The sequence below is a fragment of the Rhopalosiphum padi genome, chromosome 3 (assembly GCF_020882245.1).
Source record: "Rhopalosiphum padi isolate XX-2018 chromosome 3, ASM2088224v1, whole genome shotgun sequence".
NCBI lineage: Eukaryota > Metazoa > Arthropoda > Insecta > Hemiptera > Aphididae > Rhopalosiphum > Rhopalosiphum padi.
Window position 1 is genome coordinate 26,436,503 of NC_083599.1, and position 18,967 is coordinate 26,455,469.

Here is an 18,967-nt window from a genome sequence, read left to right on the forward strand (position 1 = left end):
ATGGCTGGCATAATGTTAATAATGATATGCTTAACTACACAGTGTTTTGCCGAAAGTAAGAATTTTACACTGAGAAAACAAATTAAAGTAACTATTACTTAAGTTACGATAGTGCTTTTTTACTATGCGCCGCGAAAGCAATGCGAAAGCAGTTCCCGCGGCGTCGTCGGTTCAAAACTGAAAAAAAAAAAGTGATTTTTTACTGTAAATCAAGTTTCAAGTAGGTGCTTACCAAAATTTAAAATCTTAATTGACAGCGTTTATGAAAATTTGTTTTAAAAATCAACGAATTTTTCACGGTGACAATTTAAAGTTTGTCGTGTAGATATTAAAACAATATTAACTAATCAACCAAACCTCTATGGAAGAATTGTTAAATATTTAATTTAAAACTGATTTTTATATAATATTCGTGATTTTATTAATATTTTTATTAACTAGCGTCTAGCATTGAATTAAATGTGTCTGTCATCTGTATAATATAAAAAAACATCACAAATTAAACATAAATTATTTTTTTAATTACTTTCTAACCTTCATATTTTATTGTTTTTTTTATCTTACCTAGAAATATACATTAGTATATAATTACTATTAAGTATTAATTATTATTATGAATTTGAGTTTGAAAGCTGAATGAAAAATAAAAAAAAAATTAAAATTGTTGATTGAAATATTTGAAAAATATCTTGAATAGACAACTATTTTTAATAATATTGTTTTATTTGACTAAATCAAAATCTAGTATAATATGGTATCTATTATAAAATTCTAGTACTTACACAGCAAAAATTAAAATTACTATAATACAAATACAAATAATTGTAATTTGTAAATACATCTTTCTATATATATTGTTTTATAACTTAACAAATTATTAATAGCATTTTTACTCAATCTTAGTTGTATTTAAGATGTAAAAGATGTAATAATATAATGAATCGATCACCGTATGTAATAACCACAAAATATTGTTAGTAAAATATCACGTGGGTAACAAAACTATCACCACTATGAAATATAGCTACAATTTAATTAAAATATTATATATATGTATAAAACTTAAATTCAAGTAGGTACCTAAAATTAATATTAAATAGTTACTTATATTACCTATATTATTTTTAATCTTAATTTTATAAAATATGTTACTAATGCTAATTTTATATTATTTATATGCTGAAGTGCCTTTATTGTGAGGTCTCTTCATTCGAGTAATCGAGTATATACTAAAGCCATCAAAGTAACTACAACACTGACATTTATTGTAAAAATATTTTTATAGATTGTGTAATAAAAAAATGTTAAAAATAAATAATTTACCTTTTATAAATTATTATAAATTTGAATTTACACAAACTATATAAATAGTTACTTATTTGGCTATATATTATATTATATTATAATTATATTTCTGCGATATTATACTGACGGTTTTTACCCAAAAATTATAAAAAAGTATTAATCGGCTCGGAATATGTTTGAAAAAAGTCTCAAGAGTAAAAGTATAAAATCTTTATGAATATTAGGGGAAAACGGAAATTATTAGGTACTAATTTAATAATAGAAGATATACGATTAAACAGGTCTATCTATTTTATTTTATTTTCTCAAATAATTTATATTTTCTAAATGTATCATATTTTCATCGAACATTATTTTTATTGTTTACCTCTTGAATTTTATCGCAATCACACTTATATTAGGCATGTGTAAATACTGTAAAATTAATTATTATCATTAAACTAATTATTATTGTTATAGCGCCTAAACGACCACCCAATATAGATATTGGAAACTTTGAATACGTGCTGTCGTCGGTCAACGATGTCACAAGAGATGTAATCATATATTGGCAAAACATTCATGAAAACGAGAAAAATACAATTGATGACTCGTTTGAATATCGCGCTTACTACACGTCCATAACAGATAACAATACTATGTTAGTACCATTCTTGATCCTACCATGGATTGTTTCTTTTTCAATTTATTATTTGACTTCATTAATGATCTTAATTGGTAATTTGTTTAACGTTTGAATTGTCCATAAACACAGAATTCATCATCCGTGCAACAAAACGTATGCCAATCATGCCACGTTTGTCGGACTAGAATTAAATATTGGGTATAACATCAGTGTGTACTCGGCAAATAAAGATGGTTTATCGAAAGAACACGCAAATATATACATACCCAGTTCACCGGGCAGTAAGTACCTATAAATTATTTTATTATAACTATAGATACTTCATCAGTATTCAAATTAGGACAATCTGAGAAGTGGAGCTCAATCTATCTAAATGGATTTAAAAACTGCGTTCTGTGCAAGCGCAAAATTATTTACACTAACGCGCTGGAGGCTTTTCCCTTAATTTATTTAATTTCTATAGTTATAGTCCATGTGGATTTATGTTCACTTCAATTTGTCTAATATGTATAATACATATTTACGTGTATTGGTGTATTTAATTATTATTTAAAAAAGCAATAGTATTATAATATATAATTACAGTGTTCATATTTCATATTGAATATATTTTATGATTGTCAAAGTAGATAAAAAATTAATATTAATAAATAACAGACTTAATAATTATTGTACTTGATTTAAAAGTGACCACTGACCACATACAGGTGTAATGATAGCCACTCTTTATAATTAATGCCTAACAATTTAGGAGGCCTAAATAAAGTTAATTTTAAATAGTAATAGTTATATTTATTTTTAAATATATACAGAAATTTGAAAACTAACAAAGCTTTTTTTTCTTTTGAACCTGCAATCGCATTGATCTGCTGAAATTATAATTATAAAATATTATTAATATATTAAATTATAAATATGGACAATATGGTGATTATTTTTCTTAGATATTACCTTCTAAATGATAAAGTTAAGTCACTTCGATCCTTTTTCCCTAATATTAACAGCACTTCTGAAGTTTGAACATTGATTTATCTGTGAATATAAAGCATATAGCTAATCCATTCAATTGATTCTGACTCGTTTCATTTATTAAATATGTTTTTATTCTTCTTAAAGTGAAAAATGATCTGTTATACAAAGCCGAAACAGGCAATGTTGAGAACGTTTTTAAAAGTATAAATATAGTTTGAAATACAATATCATTAGGTACCATAGCACCGATTGTATTATGTGGTAATAATGAATCATTTTTATAGAATTTTTGGTAGGTACCATAAATCAAACTCAAATAACTACATAATATTGTGTTGTATTATAATTTATAATATTATATTATATTTATAAATATGCTTAAATTTCAAGTTAATCTTTTTTTCTATATGATAATTGTGGTTACTTAATAAAATTATAAAAAAGTTAATGAATCATTTTTTCGGGGGGGGGGCTTAAGCCCATTCTCCCCCTCATCCCCTTGTATGTGCCCATGAACTTTACTATATATATATATATATATATATCGTATTGTATATACAGTCACACATATACATATATTATAATTTATAATACAGACATCTGCAGTTATACATTGTTATTTCCTTGTATGAATAAACTGTTATATCAACTCGGAAGATTCTCATCATCGACCATCGACCAGATCGCAATAACAACACTTCCTACGTATACCACCGGCTATGGTCATGCGTAAAGAGTTGTGAAATATTTTATATTCTTAAATAATAAAAGTATTTTTCAAATATTCCCAATGTATTAATTGTATTTTTGATTAATATTAAATTATAGATATATCAATATTATTCTTATTTCTTCTTAATTTATTCATTTAAATATTTAATATACAACTAAGAACTGAAAAATTACAATAAAAAAAAAAAAATTGGATACGATTCAAAAAATTCAAAAACAGCCATTAAAAAATAATAAACAATAAAATTATTAGCTATAAGTTATTACCCTACCTAAAAAGTAATAACTGAAACTGATTATAACATAAGTACCTAGAGTATCATCGGTAAACATTTTAATTCACATTTGAAGAATAATGAAATCGGATACTATAGCTCATTATGCCATCTGCCCCCCTCCGGTTAAATAAAAAAAAAATTGTTAAATTGCTTATAGTAAAGGAACTCCGCCTTCCTGAGTACCTCGCCCTTCTACCATCAATCCAAGTACTACACTTAACCATAATACTTGAAGATGTTTTAATATTTAATGCGATGACTGTCACTTACAGAACGTAAAGATACCGTATCACTATCGCTGACAAAAGTGAAAACGTATAACGATCAAGGTGTCTACGAACTGTCGTGGGAAATTTATGACAGTCAGAAACTATTTGCTGCTAACCAACTAAACTATTACACATTGTATTGGTGTGAAAATGACATGAATCATCCTAACCAGTGTAACGTACGTAAATTAAAATATATAATACCACTAAAAAAAAATGCTTTTAGATTTTAGTTATTGATATCTTTAATATTTTATGGATTAAAATATAAAATATTTTTTAAGGGCCATATGGACTGGATATACATACCAAGAACAGAAACTAACTACATTATTTCCGTACCAGATTATTGGAAAGATTATCAATTCGCGATAAGCGCCAACAGCATGACTTTGCAAAAGAGCAATGCCGATGGAAATCAAATCTATAAATTTAACTCAGTGAGTAGTGGATTGGTATGGGAGACATGTACAACACTGCACATAACGAGTAAATAAAACAGTAGTTTATTAAAATATTAATATTTATTTTTTCATTTATTGATATTTGTTAGCTATAATATTTTGATATATTTTCCATTTATACATGATTAGAAACTAGCAAAATAAATAGCATCTGGATCAGTGAGATTGGCAAGACATTCATGGCTTTGAGATGGAAGTTTGACTGTTCAGAAAAGACAGATTTTATTCATGATTTTCACATTTTTTATTGTCCAATACAGTCTTTGGACAATTTACAATGCTTAGGTAAGATTTAATAATTACCGTTTTAAATATTATTTACTCTTTAATAGATAAATGGCTAGATATTAACAAGTTAAAAATGTTAACGTTAAGTTAATATTAACTATGATAAGTGCGTTTTTTTTAAACTATATTTTAACTTCACAAGTTAAATTTTTAATATATTTAATGTATTAACGTCAAGTTAATTGTATAGTCGTATACTTGTATACAGATTTGTTAAAATTAAGTTAAATTTTATATAACCCATTAATTTATAACTTTGTTGGCTTGAGAAATATTAGATATCATAGAAATATATATCCCAATAATTATTCATAAAAAATCTGTTAATGAACTTATATGTAAATATAATTATTTTATTTATTTAAACATAATATTATGTGATGTGTTTATGTATATCAATATTATATAGGTACTTGTATTAAGTCGATAGTCGAGATAGTCGATATATACTTTATATCAGTGGTTCCTGAGCGTCCACGTGTTGATATTAGGGGTCCGTGGTTGTGTAGTACTGAAGTGACATTTTTATTTTATTTTAGTGGAATTATTAAATTCTTAGTGGTTTGAGATTCTAGGTATTTTAAACTATATCATTATTGAAACTCGATTATCGCGAAAAAGTTCGCGAAAGGTGATTTATTATAAATATATATCATTTTCATAATTAAACAAAATTGAAAAGTAAGTATTCACAAAAAAAAGGGGTACCCGGACCAATTTAAGTTTTAAGTAGAGGTCCGTGGCGTGGCTTCATACTAAATGGGGACTACTGCTTTATACTGCTTTATATCGATATGCCAAATATTGATGTGTAGCAGCTAATAGTAGAACTTGTATAATTTGTGAATTTATACTATTTTAACTCTCCCCTTCTTAATTTTATGATTTTATGAGTGAGGGAAAAGTTGGATGAATCATTAATTGTCCACACTAAATCCTCAGTAATTACTACTAGGCATACCTACTACAATACTACATAGATATGGGTTACACGGGCAGAGAAATCTGAACTTAAAACAATTTCCAAATGTATCATTAATTTTGTAGGTAACCTATTTTCTTACAGGATGGAAAATAATTACATTTTTAACTAAGTTAATTTTAACTTTTTTAATTTTTTTTTCGATTGATTTTTAACAACGAAATTATAAAAAATATATTAGTTTACTTTAAACTTAACTTACTTTTATATATATTAACTTAGCTTAGAAAATTACAAAAAATCGTTAACTTACCCAGTCTTAGAATAGTAACATTAGCAAGCACGTATACAAAAAAAAATCGGAGGGGGGGGGGGTTTACAAAATATAGCAGTACAAATTGTGCCGCAGTATAATAAAACAATTATTTCCTCGTTACTCGAAATTATTTCTTTAAGTATGGTTTCAAGGGTATGCGGACAATTGGTCCCCGTCATAATTTCATACTCGGACAATTAGTCCCCGGCTTAAAAATTAAATACAAAATATTTTTTTATCATTAAACGTTCTTTAAAATGTTTTTTCAATAATATAATACTTTTAGAATATAATAATAGTAATTTTAAAAAAAATAAACATAAACATAATATAATATAAAATAATATCGTCGAATAAAAAAATAATTTAAGTATAATATAATAATTACAATTTATGAAAATTTCAAAAGCCTATACAAATAATTCAAAAATTTCAAGTATTGCTACATTGGATCTAGGCCAGTATTTCCTAGCCTATGGGTCGCATATTTTTGATTTTTTTAATAATTGATACCTACGAAGAACACCAAAAGTTAAATATTTAAGCATTTTTTTTTACTATGCATTTATCATGCATTACCTACCTTAAAAAAATATTATTGTAAAATTAATAGGTTCATTCATTGCTTCGCTCGAAAAATAAAAAATGTATTTCTATATTTTAGAGAAAGAGCAGTTCAAAGCGGTTGAAAAATATATGAAACAAGACCGCACACCCTTTGCATTCTTATCGGACCTGAAGCCATCTACCACATATAAGATATTGATTTTAATATATACATTAAACGGCAGTGTCATTGAAGGCGATCCTATAATCAAGACTACACTTCCAGAAGCTGAGTGAAAAGTGCAGAAAACCTAAAAACATACAGTATATTTCACTATTCCCATTATTTCTTAATATTGTCTTAATTATCATTGTATACTCATTATTTTTAATATTATTATTGTACTTAGTATAAAATAGTAATAGAATGTATTAGTATGATGCTAAATAGTAACTATTAATTATCAAGACTACATAATTGTATTATAGTTATAATACAGTTTTTTTTATTAATACTATCGTTTTACTCGTACCTAGCTTATAATTAAATTTTTTACATATTTTTACATTTATTTTATTATTATTATTATTATTATTACTATTATTATTGTATTATTTTTTAATTATTTAACCGATATACCTTTTACTTAAATTTTAAGTACTGATTTAATTTAATGAACACTTCAACATCTTAATTAAATATAGCTATATACCTAAGTATATTATTCTTTCTTTAATTTTTCCAAAGCTATCTACATATTGCTGTATAGTGCTGTATAATTTATTTCCGTCTTCGTTTGCAACTTTTCATTATCTGTATTCTGTAGATACCTATGTTATACAATCTTGGCAATTGTAACATTAGCTACCGTTACTGACGCCCTGCGGGTAATATCCTGTAGGTCGCCAACCTGCGGCCCGTAAAACACCATACTGGTGAAGGAAGTCGTAGGATTTCTTTAAATGAAAAGTATATACCTATAAACGGGAATTAGTATTAAAATAAACAAAACAAAATAGGTTACGGTAAATAATAGGGGAACGTTTATTCAAATTCGTAGAGAAAGCTCGACTGGCGTAAAACTCCAATAGTGAGAAAATGAACATAGAACACATAAAGATCTCCTTTTCAATTTTTTTATATTATAAGCGGTAATCGGTCAAAAAGTCCGTTTTAAAAAAAGTTGGACAAAAAGTCCAGATTTAGTTTTTATAGTCAGACAAAAAGTCCGAGCATATTTTTAGTGTCGGACAGAAAGACAGAAAATACAAAATATTTTATATAATTAATATTTATTTCTATTTTCTTATTTTCATTTATAATTATATATGTTGGCGCCGTGTCCGATCCTACTTTTGGAAATTCGTGGTTATCGGACACGACTCGCGAAGTGTTGGAGACGGGAAAGGTTACCTGGTATATATGTTTATACGTATAACAATAATACAATCAATTTAAAGCGCTCAGCGCCACAGATATATAATATATATCTTGTATTATATATCTGTGCTCAGCGCACACAACTAGTTTTAATAAATAATAAGCAGAATGATAAATACAATAAATGATAATAATTAACGAATGAGCGCCCCGATATATACAAAAACGTATAATAATAAGTCACCTATAGCAGTGCTTCGCCCGTATAGGGGGAGCTTACAGCAGAGAACTTTCAAAATAACAAATTACCAATGGGCAATGACCACGGTTTCGGTGGAGACACGACGGTCTACGGCTTCAGGATAATGATGCGGCTATTCCTCCGGTCCTCCCAGCTGGTAAAGCGACAGCAGCTTGAGATGCGGCACGATCACGTCTAGGGCGAGGGTGGTACACGAGAACACGGCGAATATCGGACGACGGCGTATGCACAATAATAGTGCCGTCGGACCACGCGCGAGGCGCGACTATATGCGTAAGTGTGCGTGAGCGATGTGTATGATAACGCTGTTTTCCCTCACCACACCCTGTTATTGACACATATATGTACCTCCTATACGTCAACGTTATAACGGACCGAAAGTATATACCTACGCGAACACACGTGGACCCACAACGGATTGTCGGTGTAGGCGATGAGTCGTATCGCTCGAATAAGACGTCGAACTGGACGTAAAACACAACACGGCAGCGATCACGCTGGACGATTGCGTGTGAGGTAGACACGGGTAGGCGCGTTTCAACCACATGACCAAAACAACTATAATTTGCGACACGACACAGTCGACACACGCGAAGATGGCGGGCGTGCGGAGACTAAGTCCGCGCGGGCCGACCGCCGGAGATCAAAAGCGTCACATGAGTTAAAGGCTGGCGGCGCAGCTTATATTAATAATAATTAGCACTCAAGGCAGACGGGACGGTGGCGAACTTAGAAGAGGTAGGGGGTAAAAAACCGGCTTGAGAAGATTCGCCATCCGTTACACGATCTATATAGGGGGAATCGGGGAATTATCTAATTTCGATAAGGCGCGATAATCATCGATCCGCGTTCGAACAATATAATTTATTACAACATATTAGAACAACAATATCAAAATGTATTTGTAACTAAATACATTTTAACAAACAATGAAGTTTATTTTATTTACAAACACGTCAATCTAAACAAAACTAAAATAACAAAATAGTATATCATAAATTATAATAAAAAAAATATAAATGTCTCATTATTAAAGACACCTAAGACCTAACTATATACTACTATAGTGGATTTCCGTTGTATTTTTGTTAGTTATACGAAAATATAATAATATGTGTACCTACAGCATTTTAAAATTTTCAAAATAAATATTAATTAGGTATATAAAATATTTTGTATTTTCGGACTTTTGTCTGACACTAAAAATGTATTCGGACTGTTCGTCCGCGATTCATTTTAAGCGTACCCCTTCTAATTATTTTCCTTAGAACGGGGGGACGGAACGTTTTATTTTGTTGAATTAATATTATTTAATTTTTATTTCGTGTCTGTGAAGTTGTACCTATTAAGTATTAATAAGATATTAATATTCAGTTTAATGTTTTTATTTTTATAATAATTGATAACGCGGTCAATTATTATCCGTCAATATCAATACGTCTTATCTATTTATCATTATAACAAATTTTTACAAGTCTCGCAAATTATTTCAGTAGTTGATTTACAACGCAGGCATCAAATGTATCAGTTCAGGATTACCAGTTTAAAAACCAATACACTCAGTTACTTAAAGATTTATTAGACGTATTAGATCAAAACAGTTGGCCTGATAATTGTGATATACATTACAGTGATTTTAGTGTCGTCAGGCGATTAGTAAAAATATTTCAAGTTGATGAATAGTCAACACTCAACAATACATGGCCTCAGTTGTGTGTTTACAGGGTAGGCCGACTAGGCCCGGGCCTACCCGATTTTTATTTGACTGTTTGGTTCCACGTGATAGGAAAAATCTTCCCTAATAGTTATAAGCACACTTACACACTACAGAACAAAACTGGCCTACCCAATTATTTTGTGCTGGACACACCACTGCATGGCTTTTGAGAATTTAAAGATTATACAGGATATGAACCCTCTGTTAACCAAAATTAAGACAACTGCAATATCATTAAGTGAGTATGAACGTGCTTTTAGTTCTATGAACAATTTAGTTACTATCAAAAGGAATGCACTAAGTTCTATTCATATTTATTCTATTATTTTTATAAACTGTGTTGGATCTTCAATTAAAAATTTTAAACCAGAATCGTATGTACTGTCTCGGATACTTAGAGGAAAGTGATCTGCTGAAGAAGAATGTTGTCCTAAAATAATAATACTGAAGTGAGCCATACTTATGAACATTTATGGAGTGTTAAAAATTAAAAATGAATTACTTAATAACTTATAAGTGTTAATAATGTGTCATATTAATTTTTATTTTAATAAATGAGAAATAAAATAATATTTATTGATTGTTGGTTAATGTTATTGGTATTGGTGTTATATTTCAATTGGTAATGTTGATGCTAGTGAGTCTAGAAAGGGGGTGTGAGGGGGGCATAGTTTTGGACTTGAATAATAGATTTAAGAGAACTTACAATGAAGGTACTTCTTAAAGTACAATTATTTTTAAATATTTTAAGTTTAAATGTTCATAAAATTCTTATAAATCATGAAAATTTGCAAATTATTTTTTAATTAAAAGTTTGTGGTAGGATGACGTTAATTTGAAATTTACAAACAATTTTGTCACTTTACTACTGCGTTTTTGGTTATTGACATATTTCAAAACTTGTTATGAATTAAAATTCCAAATTTTATTTTAAATTGCAATAATTGCATCTGTCTATTTGTCCTATATCTAGTCCCGGGTAAATATTTAACCTTAGGGTAGATTTTAAAATTATGCCCTTTACACCTCTTGTACCCACCATAAATAAATAAATTATATTAAAACAACACTATTACAATTATTAAATTTATTTAAAAAAAATGTAAGACATTGTATAAAATAAACAGTAAATATTTGAAATAAAATTGTAGTCGCATAGTATTATGAATTAGGTTTTTACTAGTTTTAAAAAGCTTAGTATAAACATATGATATTTAAATTGTGACTTTATCCATTTCTCATTATTTTTTTAATAATATAATTTGATATATGATATTAATATAATATAAATAACTTTATTGACCTTACTACCGAAACTCAAGCTAGACAAATTGAAAAGTTACCTATTGCGAGAGGTAAATACACGAGTAAATACATTAGAATTACATTATGGCATTTGAGGAAAATGACACATCAATATATCTTTTCATATTATATTACATAAATTATACATCATAAAGATATAAAAACTTAAAATATAGTTAATAGCACATTATAAATTGCATATTTTACATTGGATCAGTGCAGATTCAACATACATATAAATTACCATAATCTAACTAACTTTGTTTCATACATTTAATATAATACATTATAAATATTAGTAATGATGACATTTAAGGTCATTGAAAATATTTTGATTTGATTAAGTTAAGCAACTTACATTAAGTATTTATACCATAACTCTAACTTAAAATGATTATAAATAAATTTAAACAGACAAATGTTTAATTATATCAATTTTTGTAAGGATTATAATATTATACTGAAATTGAAAAATTATTGATCAAAATTATAATATTAATATTATTGTCTTAAAATAAACACAGAATATAACTATATATAAATATTGTTAATTAACATTAATATTTAGAATAGCTATACATTTAAAATAAATCAACTAAAATACATTTTATTACAATAAATTATGAATACTTTACAAACGCTTCTATTTGTTAGACATCATTGACTATTGAAGAAAATTGCGCAAACAATACTTTCTTCACAGTACTTAGATTAATTAACAAAGAGGTTAGTAGCTTTCATTTCATCATTATTATTACATACAACTTACAAGTTTATGGAAAATAATCTTTAACAATTATACAAATAAAATAAAAAAATAAAAAATATTTGACTAACAAACGCTTACGTTAAAGCTTTCAATATAAATTCTTTTATCAATCATTTTTAACTTGTAAAATACTATATCATAGTGTGTGATTACAAAGTTAATTTAATCAACAGTAATTAATCATTAAATTAACTATATTAGCTAGCACATTAAGTTTAATATAAAATATATATATATTTAAAAAGTGATTTTGAAATTACTTTATAAAAATAATAATATATTTTAGAAAATTAAGACTTTATATACTAAGTTACAAATGTTGGGATACTTATAAATGTTACAATCATTAATAAACAATAATACTTAGTATTTTAAAATATATTTTACATTTACAAGGAAAATAGTATGATATAAAATCAGATAAAAACCATTTGATTAATGAAAAAAATCCAATTAAAAAAGGTGTTATGATTAACATAAAATTAATTTATAATAAACTATAATTACAACATATTGATAATTCGATAATAGTATACATATTATTGCAAAATGTTAATATTCATTTTTTATGGCATGCATTCTCCTAATGTGACCATTCATGTTGTCTTTCCTTGCAAATGATTTTTTACAAATAGTGCATTTATATGGTTTTTCACCTGTATGTATCCTCATGTGAATTCTTACGTGACCTTTTTGAAAAAATGATTTCTTACATATATCACATTTAAATGGTTTTTCTCCCAAATGAATCTTTTTGTGACTTTTTAAATTGTCTTCCCGTGAATATGATTTATTACAACTTTTGCACTTATATGGTTTTGCTCCTGTATGAATTTTTTTGTGGGTTTTTAAGTGACCTTCCTGTAAAAATGATTTTTTACATAAATTGCATTTAAATGGTCTTTCTCCTGTATGGATTCTAATGTGAGTTCTTATGTGACCTTTATGTAAAAATGATTTATGACATAAAGCACATTTAAATGGTTTCTCTCCAGTATGAGTCATATTGTGAGTTTTAAAATTATCTTTCCGTGAAAATGATTTTTTACAAATTTCACATTTATATGGCTTTTTTCCTGTATGAATCCACTGGTGATTCTTGAGATGTTCTTTCCGTGAAAATGTTTTATTACAAGTGTCACAGTTAAATGGTTTATCAGTTTTATGAACTACTTTGTGAGCATTTTTTACATTTTTTTTGTTGGGTGACTTATAACCACTTTGTTTAGATAGTAATAGAGATTCTAATTGTTCATAATGGTTTTCAATTTCAATAATACTTTCATATCTAAAACCATCAATTTCATCTACTTCAACTTTAATTTCCTTATTGATTTTGTATGTGGTAGAATTAGAATTTTCTGTGCTACTGAAAAAATAAATATATTTAAAATATACATTGCTTTAATAACTAACAGCTCAAATTTAACAATTAACTATAATATTATAGTTACAGTAAATAACTACCAATAAATATTAACAACTTGAACTTAGAGTTAAAAAATTGCAACAATATATAAAATTAAAACAAAAATAATAATTATGAGTTATGACATTAAGATAACTAAATCTAGATGAAAAACAAAAAATTAAAGGTTAATTTAGTTAACCTTAGATATAAAATTCTGATACATAACATAATTTTTTTTTGTAATTTAATTTATTTATCTTTTATTCAAATTGATTTGTATCGGTTGAAAGAGTATTCCACGTCAACCAAGGTTAATAGGGCATATTTCATATTTAATATAACAGAAAATTTCAGAAATTATCGGAAATTTAATATCCATTGATGGGTTTTCATTTGTATTTAGAAGAATATTTCTAATAGTTTTTATACTTTATAAACCAACATTTTTAGCTAGTACGTCATTTAATTTTTTATTGTAACTCCAGATTCTCCTTGGACTTCATTTAGTATATTTGCTGCATTTTCCACTATTGCTAGGCTTTAAACTAGTGTGAGATTCGATGTTTCTAATTTTTTTATTATTTCAACCAAAAAACAAAAATTTGATAAAATATATGCTAAATTATTTTTAAGCTCGTTATTTTGCATAATATCTTTTGCTTTTGCAATAGAAATTGCATTATCCTAATAATTGAGATTTGAAATTACGTCTTTAATTTTTTCGAAATTATAATTATAAAATGTTATATATTTGCAAAATATGTACTTGTTAGAAAAATATTCAAAAATATGTATTTACATAAAAATGCGTGCCCTAATTATTACATTATATTTATCTTTAATTTACTCAAATTTTATAGAAAATTAATTTTAAATTATTTATGACTAAATGAGTTATCCAAACTACATATTATATTCATTCAGAATTTTGCATCATGGGCTCCGAGATTTCTTTATTTTGTTGTAATTCAAGTATGAATAACATAAAGACTTTAAATTTTCACTATTAGAATCGTCTATAAAAAGTATAATTTTCAAAATATTGTATCTTTTAATAAGCTATTTATAGACTTTTGTTATTTAAAATTTTCTAAAATATGTATCAATACATTTTTTTAAAGACATTTCAAGTTGGAATTTGAATGAAATTAGATATTTAAACAAAGAAGAACAATTCAAGTTATTTTTTAATAAATTATTAAAAGGTGGAACTCTCTATGAAACTAGTTATGAAATACTTACCTTGGATTAGTAGATGGGATATCATTATGATCATTATCAAAATTTAATTCTAGAGATTCATCTATAGGTTCATCAATAGGTTCTCGTTTTATAAACTCTTTAAGTATTATAGTTTCATACTCTTGTTTGATTTGTGGAATTCCAGACATATTAATCTTGTAAATTATTTAAATATATCTAAAAGAAAATAGACATTAACAACAGGTGTTTTGGCCCAGAAAATTTAGTTTTAATAAAATAGAGCAACATTTTATAAGAAAAAGTTTTAATTAAAGAGGATAATAATCAATTGAATTGTAGTCAAGTATCTATGAAACAAGTTTGAGGTATCATAGCTCTTTATACAACAATGTCCAATAATTCATTATTAAGATGCAAATGAAGGGAAATAATTACTGAAATCAGGCAGAACCATTTTATTTTACTATATATTAAATATGATTTCATGTTAAAGGCAAATTAAAGATTTTAAAATTATTGGTTTAAAGATATGTCTATAATAGGATGAACATTGTTGTCGTTTATTTAGTCTTTATGTGTTTCTCATGTATGCACATACAAAATCAAATTTTCACTCCAAAGGTATTATTTGAACAAACATCAAAGAACATTTTGGACATCATCACTTTGGAAATGTTGGACAACAAATTGTTAATAATTAATAAATAAAACTCATTCTTCAATAGATTAACAAGTATTTCTTAGAAAGAAATTGGCATTTAAAATAATTAGTTAGTGATTAAAATTAATTATTGTTGTTTAAAATTAAAGTTTAATTTTGAATATTGAATAAAAAATTATGATTCCTATTATCGCTAAAAATATTTATATTGAAATAATGATTAATTGATAGCATATTTATTCTAGAATAATAAGTATATAATTAATTTGTACATATTACAGAAATGTATTATAAATATTTATTATGTATTAAGTATAATAATATATGTATTATTATTTTTATATGAAACTTGATTGTGCTAACTGCACAAATTTAATATTTATTAACCAGAATAATATACTTATACAATTATACATAAATCCTACTTTTTAGCTATATTATTTAAATAAAATTCTGAACTCTGAATTTGGAAAATAAAACTGTTAAATAGTACATATTTTAAGTCAAATGATTTCATTAAATTTTAAATAGGTAACAGAAAAGCTTCTTTACATACACAAAAATACAGATTTCTCTTGGCTTAGAAATTCTTTTGGCAGTTTTAAAGATTTGTCAAACATGTATTATTAAACATGCCTTATTCTGATATCCTTCTTCAAAATCAAACACCTACAAAAAGTAACAGTAAGATTGTCATTTAATAAAACTAAAAACTTAGAGATAAACCACTACAAACCTTAATCCAATACTTAGGCCATTCAGTAGTTGGGTGAATTTTAATCTTAAGTGTATTCTTTTAGTGAGAATTAGTAGAATAATTAATTATACCATGAAGTCAAACAAATACTTTTACACAAAACCTGTAAAAAAGATAAAACTAGTTTACAAACAGTAAGTTTAGTAACGCCTAGATTAAAACGTGAGTAGTGTATAGTCAATAGGCTACAGCCTCTCCCCCCCCCCCCGTTTCAAATTGAAAGCGACTGCGTTGGCATTATTTCCACAATAGGCTGCAGCATATAAAATCATAAATGACCACAGATTTAGGAGCATCATTTATGATATTTTTGTTAAATAATATTTTTTTCGATACAAACTACATATTATCTTTGAACTTTTTATGATTAAGTATAAGAGCACTTACAAGAGTTAATGGAAATCACAGATTACACTAATATCTGTACCTAAAACAATGTAATTGACATATTGTTATTTAAGAGGACATTGCACCTGCATGTGTTGTCTCCGTCTTACACACGTACAACATAGTAAATTTATATTCACCAGTTTCAATAATGTGCTTTTAGTTTTTGATATTAGAGTGAATTGACCTATTGTTTTAAGCTTTTAGATAAGAACATTATCTGTGTTCTTTCATTAGTTTTTTCTTCACTTAAAAATTAAAATATCGTAAAAACCCAACGGGAGAACACAGATAATGTTCTTACCTAAAAGTTTAATAATAGGTTAATTCACTAATATCAAAACAAAAAGTACACTATTGAAACTGGTACAAAAATTTACTATGCCATACGTGTATAAGACGGAGACAAATTATGTGGATGAGACGTCCTCTTAATTGAAATTATTTATATCAGTTGTACTAAAGTATGAAGGGACAAAGGTACAATTTATGTTTAAAATTTAAATTGTTGATAATACAATTATGTCTGATACATTGAAAATACTATTTTATAATTGAATTATTGAATAATAGTTCTTGATTTTAAAATGTACAACTTGTACAATAAATTTATAAACACAAATAAAATATTAAAAACATATTTTAACAAATAGCGAGTAAAATAAGGACAGCAGTATTCGCAGCCATAAGCATTGTATGTCTAAATCCGATACGCAGTTTAGTAAATATTAAATAATTGTACGAAGAGGCATCCATGTCTTAAGTATTCAGTTCATTAGTATCTAATATTGTTTATAGAAAAAAATTTACCGAGTCGGAAGCAACCAATAAGTTTGGTTTGACATTGAACACATTTCACAGTAATTCGATGACAGACACAAATAGGTATGTGTTACAGCTAAAATATTATGTGCCTGCGTTGGCTTCAATAATTATATTTTTGAATAAAGTAAAATCAACTCGCTGTGATGAAAAGTGGTTTTAAATAATACAGAACTGAATTAATTGCGTACACAGTCTTAGTTCACTTGTAGCATAACACATGCAAATACGCAATAATAAGTCGAATTTACTTTAGTCATGCATAAAATATGGAATCTGTAAGCTTACAAAGAATAAAACCATTAGACACTGCTCGCGATGTGACTACTATACAGTACGATAAAGCCTCAAAAATGTGTTGCGGTGTTTTTAGTCGTGAAAAAACGTGTTTGCTTTTGAGAAGAATTTATCTAAAAAACGAGTTCACAGTATCAGACGCTTCGGTAGCAACAGGCAATGCCGGAATGGCCCGTATGCAACCAATAGTGTAATTTGTAAAATGTGAACGCCATGCCGCCCGGCGTCCGGGGCACAGGTCGCGGTGATATGAATATATGATAAGATTTTGTCCTATTGAAAGGATGCCGTACTGTGCCGATAAAAGTGTTCTAGTGGAAGTATATACAACTGAGTAATAATATTAATTGCATATTATGTACTCGGTGTTTCTTTAATAATATAAACTATAATCTGAAATGATAAATGTATGAATTATTATTTTAAAATTTTTATATTAATATCAATATTTCCAATGACTGTTTTCGACCTCCATGTATAAAAAAAAAAAAAAATGTACGTAAAAATAATACTTTATCATTGAGACGATAGAGAGATAATACATTTTACGAAATACAAAATATAATTTTTTATTATTTTAATATGTGTTTCGTAGGTACTTTTATAATTCCGTATAATTCATACGTACACAATTTGCCAAGAAGTATTTATTGTGTTCTATGATAATAGTACACGGAATCATCAAGTAAATAAAAATTTTGATGAAGTCAATCATTTTTTTTATTATTTCTTAAGTTAAAATATTTTGAAATTATATCGAAAGCTTATGTAGATGTCTTTAACTTAAGTGTAGGCCAAGGTGTCAATTATATTTTTGACATTGTTATACACAAACAATAATTGTATGTTTTTGTGTAGAATCGCAACAAAACCACAGAATGATTGTGAAAAGATTTCCTGTACGTACCATCAACATAATAGGTTATACTAGAAATAGCGCGGGAACATATCCACAGACCTTTTATGGCAATTTATACATAATTATGGTAGGGATAGGCGTTCTTTATTAGGAGATTTTGTCCTTAAACTCACAGTGTTTTGTCAGTCAAAGAATCACAGAGTTTGTAGTAACACATTTCTAGCTACCACAATAATGTCATTATTTTAGTCGTTTGTACTTAGTTTATTTTTCAATTAACATTTAGAAATATATTATCTAACAACTATAAATTGTGTTGAAATCGTTTATCACTCCATTCATTGTCCTGTATAACGGGGTGTACGCAACTATAACATTCAATATAAATTTAGGAAAAGATTTGCCTATGTCCTATGTTA

At 26.9% G+C, this 18,967-nt stretch overlaps 2 protein-coding genes across 4 annotated transcripts; one reads left to right on the forward strand and one right to left on the reverse strand.

The window, feature by feature from the left end:
- LOC132924954 (uncharacterized) lies at positions 1-7,014 on the forward strand. The gene is made up of 7 exons (XM_060989389.1): positions 1-55; positions 1,765-1,945; positions 2,060-2,211; positions 4,194-4,360; positions 4,466-4,670; positions 4,775-4,930; positions 6,836-7,014. Exons 1-7 carry the CDS (start codon positions 1-3, stop codon positions 7,012-7,014), a joined length of 1,095 nt encoding a protein of 364 aa, XP_060845372.1.
- Positions 7,015-11,169: 4,155 nt separating this feature from the next.
- LOC132927444 (gastrula zinc finger protein XlCGF7.1-like) lies at positions 11,170-18,034 on the reverse strand. 3 transcript variants are annotated; one of them, XM_060991978.1, is made up of 5 exons: positions 17,381-18,034; positions 16,163-16,286; positions 15,983-16,095; positions 14,805-14,981; positions 11,170-13,517 (listed from the first exon to the last, which is right to left on the reverse strand). In XM_060991978.1, the coding sequence occupies exons 4-5, from the start codon at positions 14,951-14,953 to the stop codon at positions 12,704-12,706; spliced, it is 963 nt and encodes a 320-aa protein (XP_060847961.1). In that variant the 5' UTR covers positions 14,954-14,981; positions 15,983-16,095; positions 16,163-16,286; positions 17,381-18,034; the 3' UTR covers positions 11,170-12,703. The 3 variants fall into 3 exon arrangements, with proteins under 3 accessions (XP_060847961.1, XP_060847960.1, XP_060847959.1); XM_060991977.1 differs by having other exon boundaries at positions 11,170-13,520; positions 17,681-18,033; XM_060991976.1 differs by having other exon boundaries at positions 11,170-13,520; positions 17,381-18,033.
- Positions 18,035-18,967: the final 933 nt, after the last annotated feature.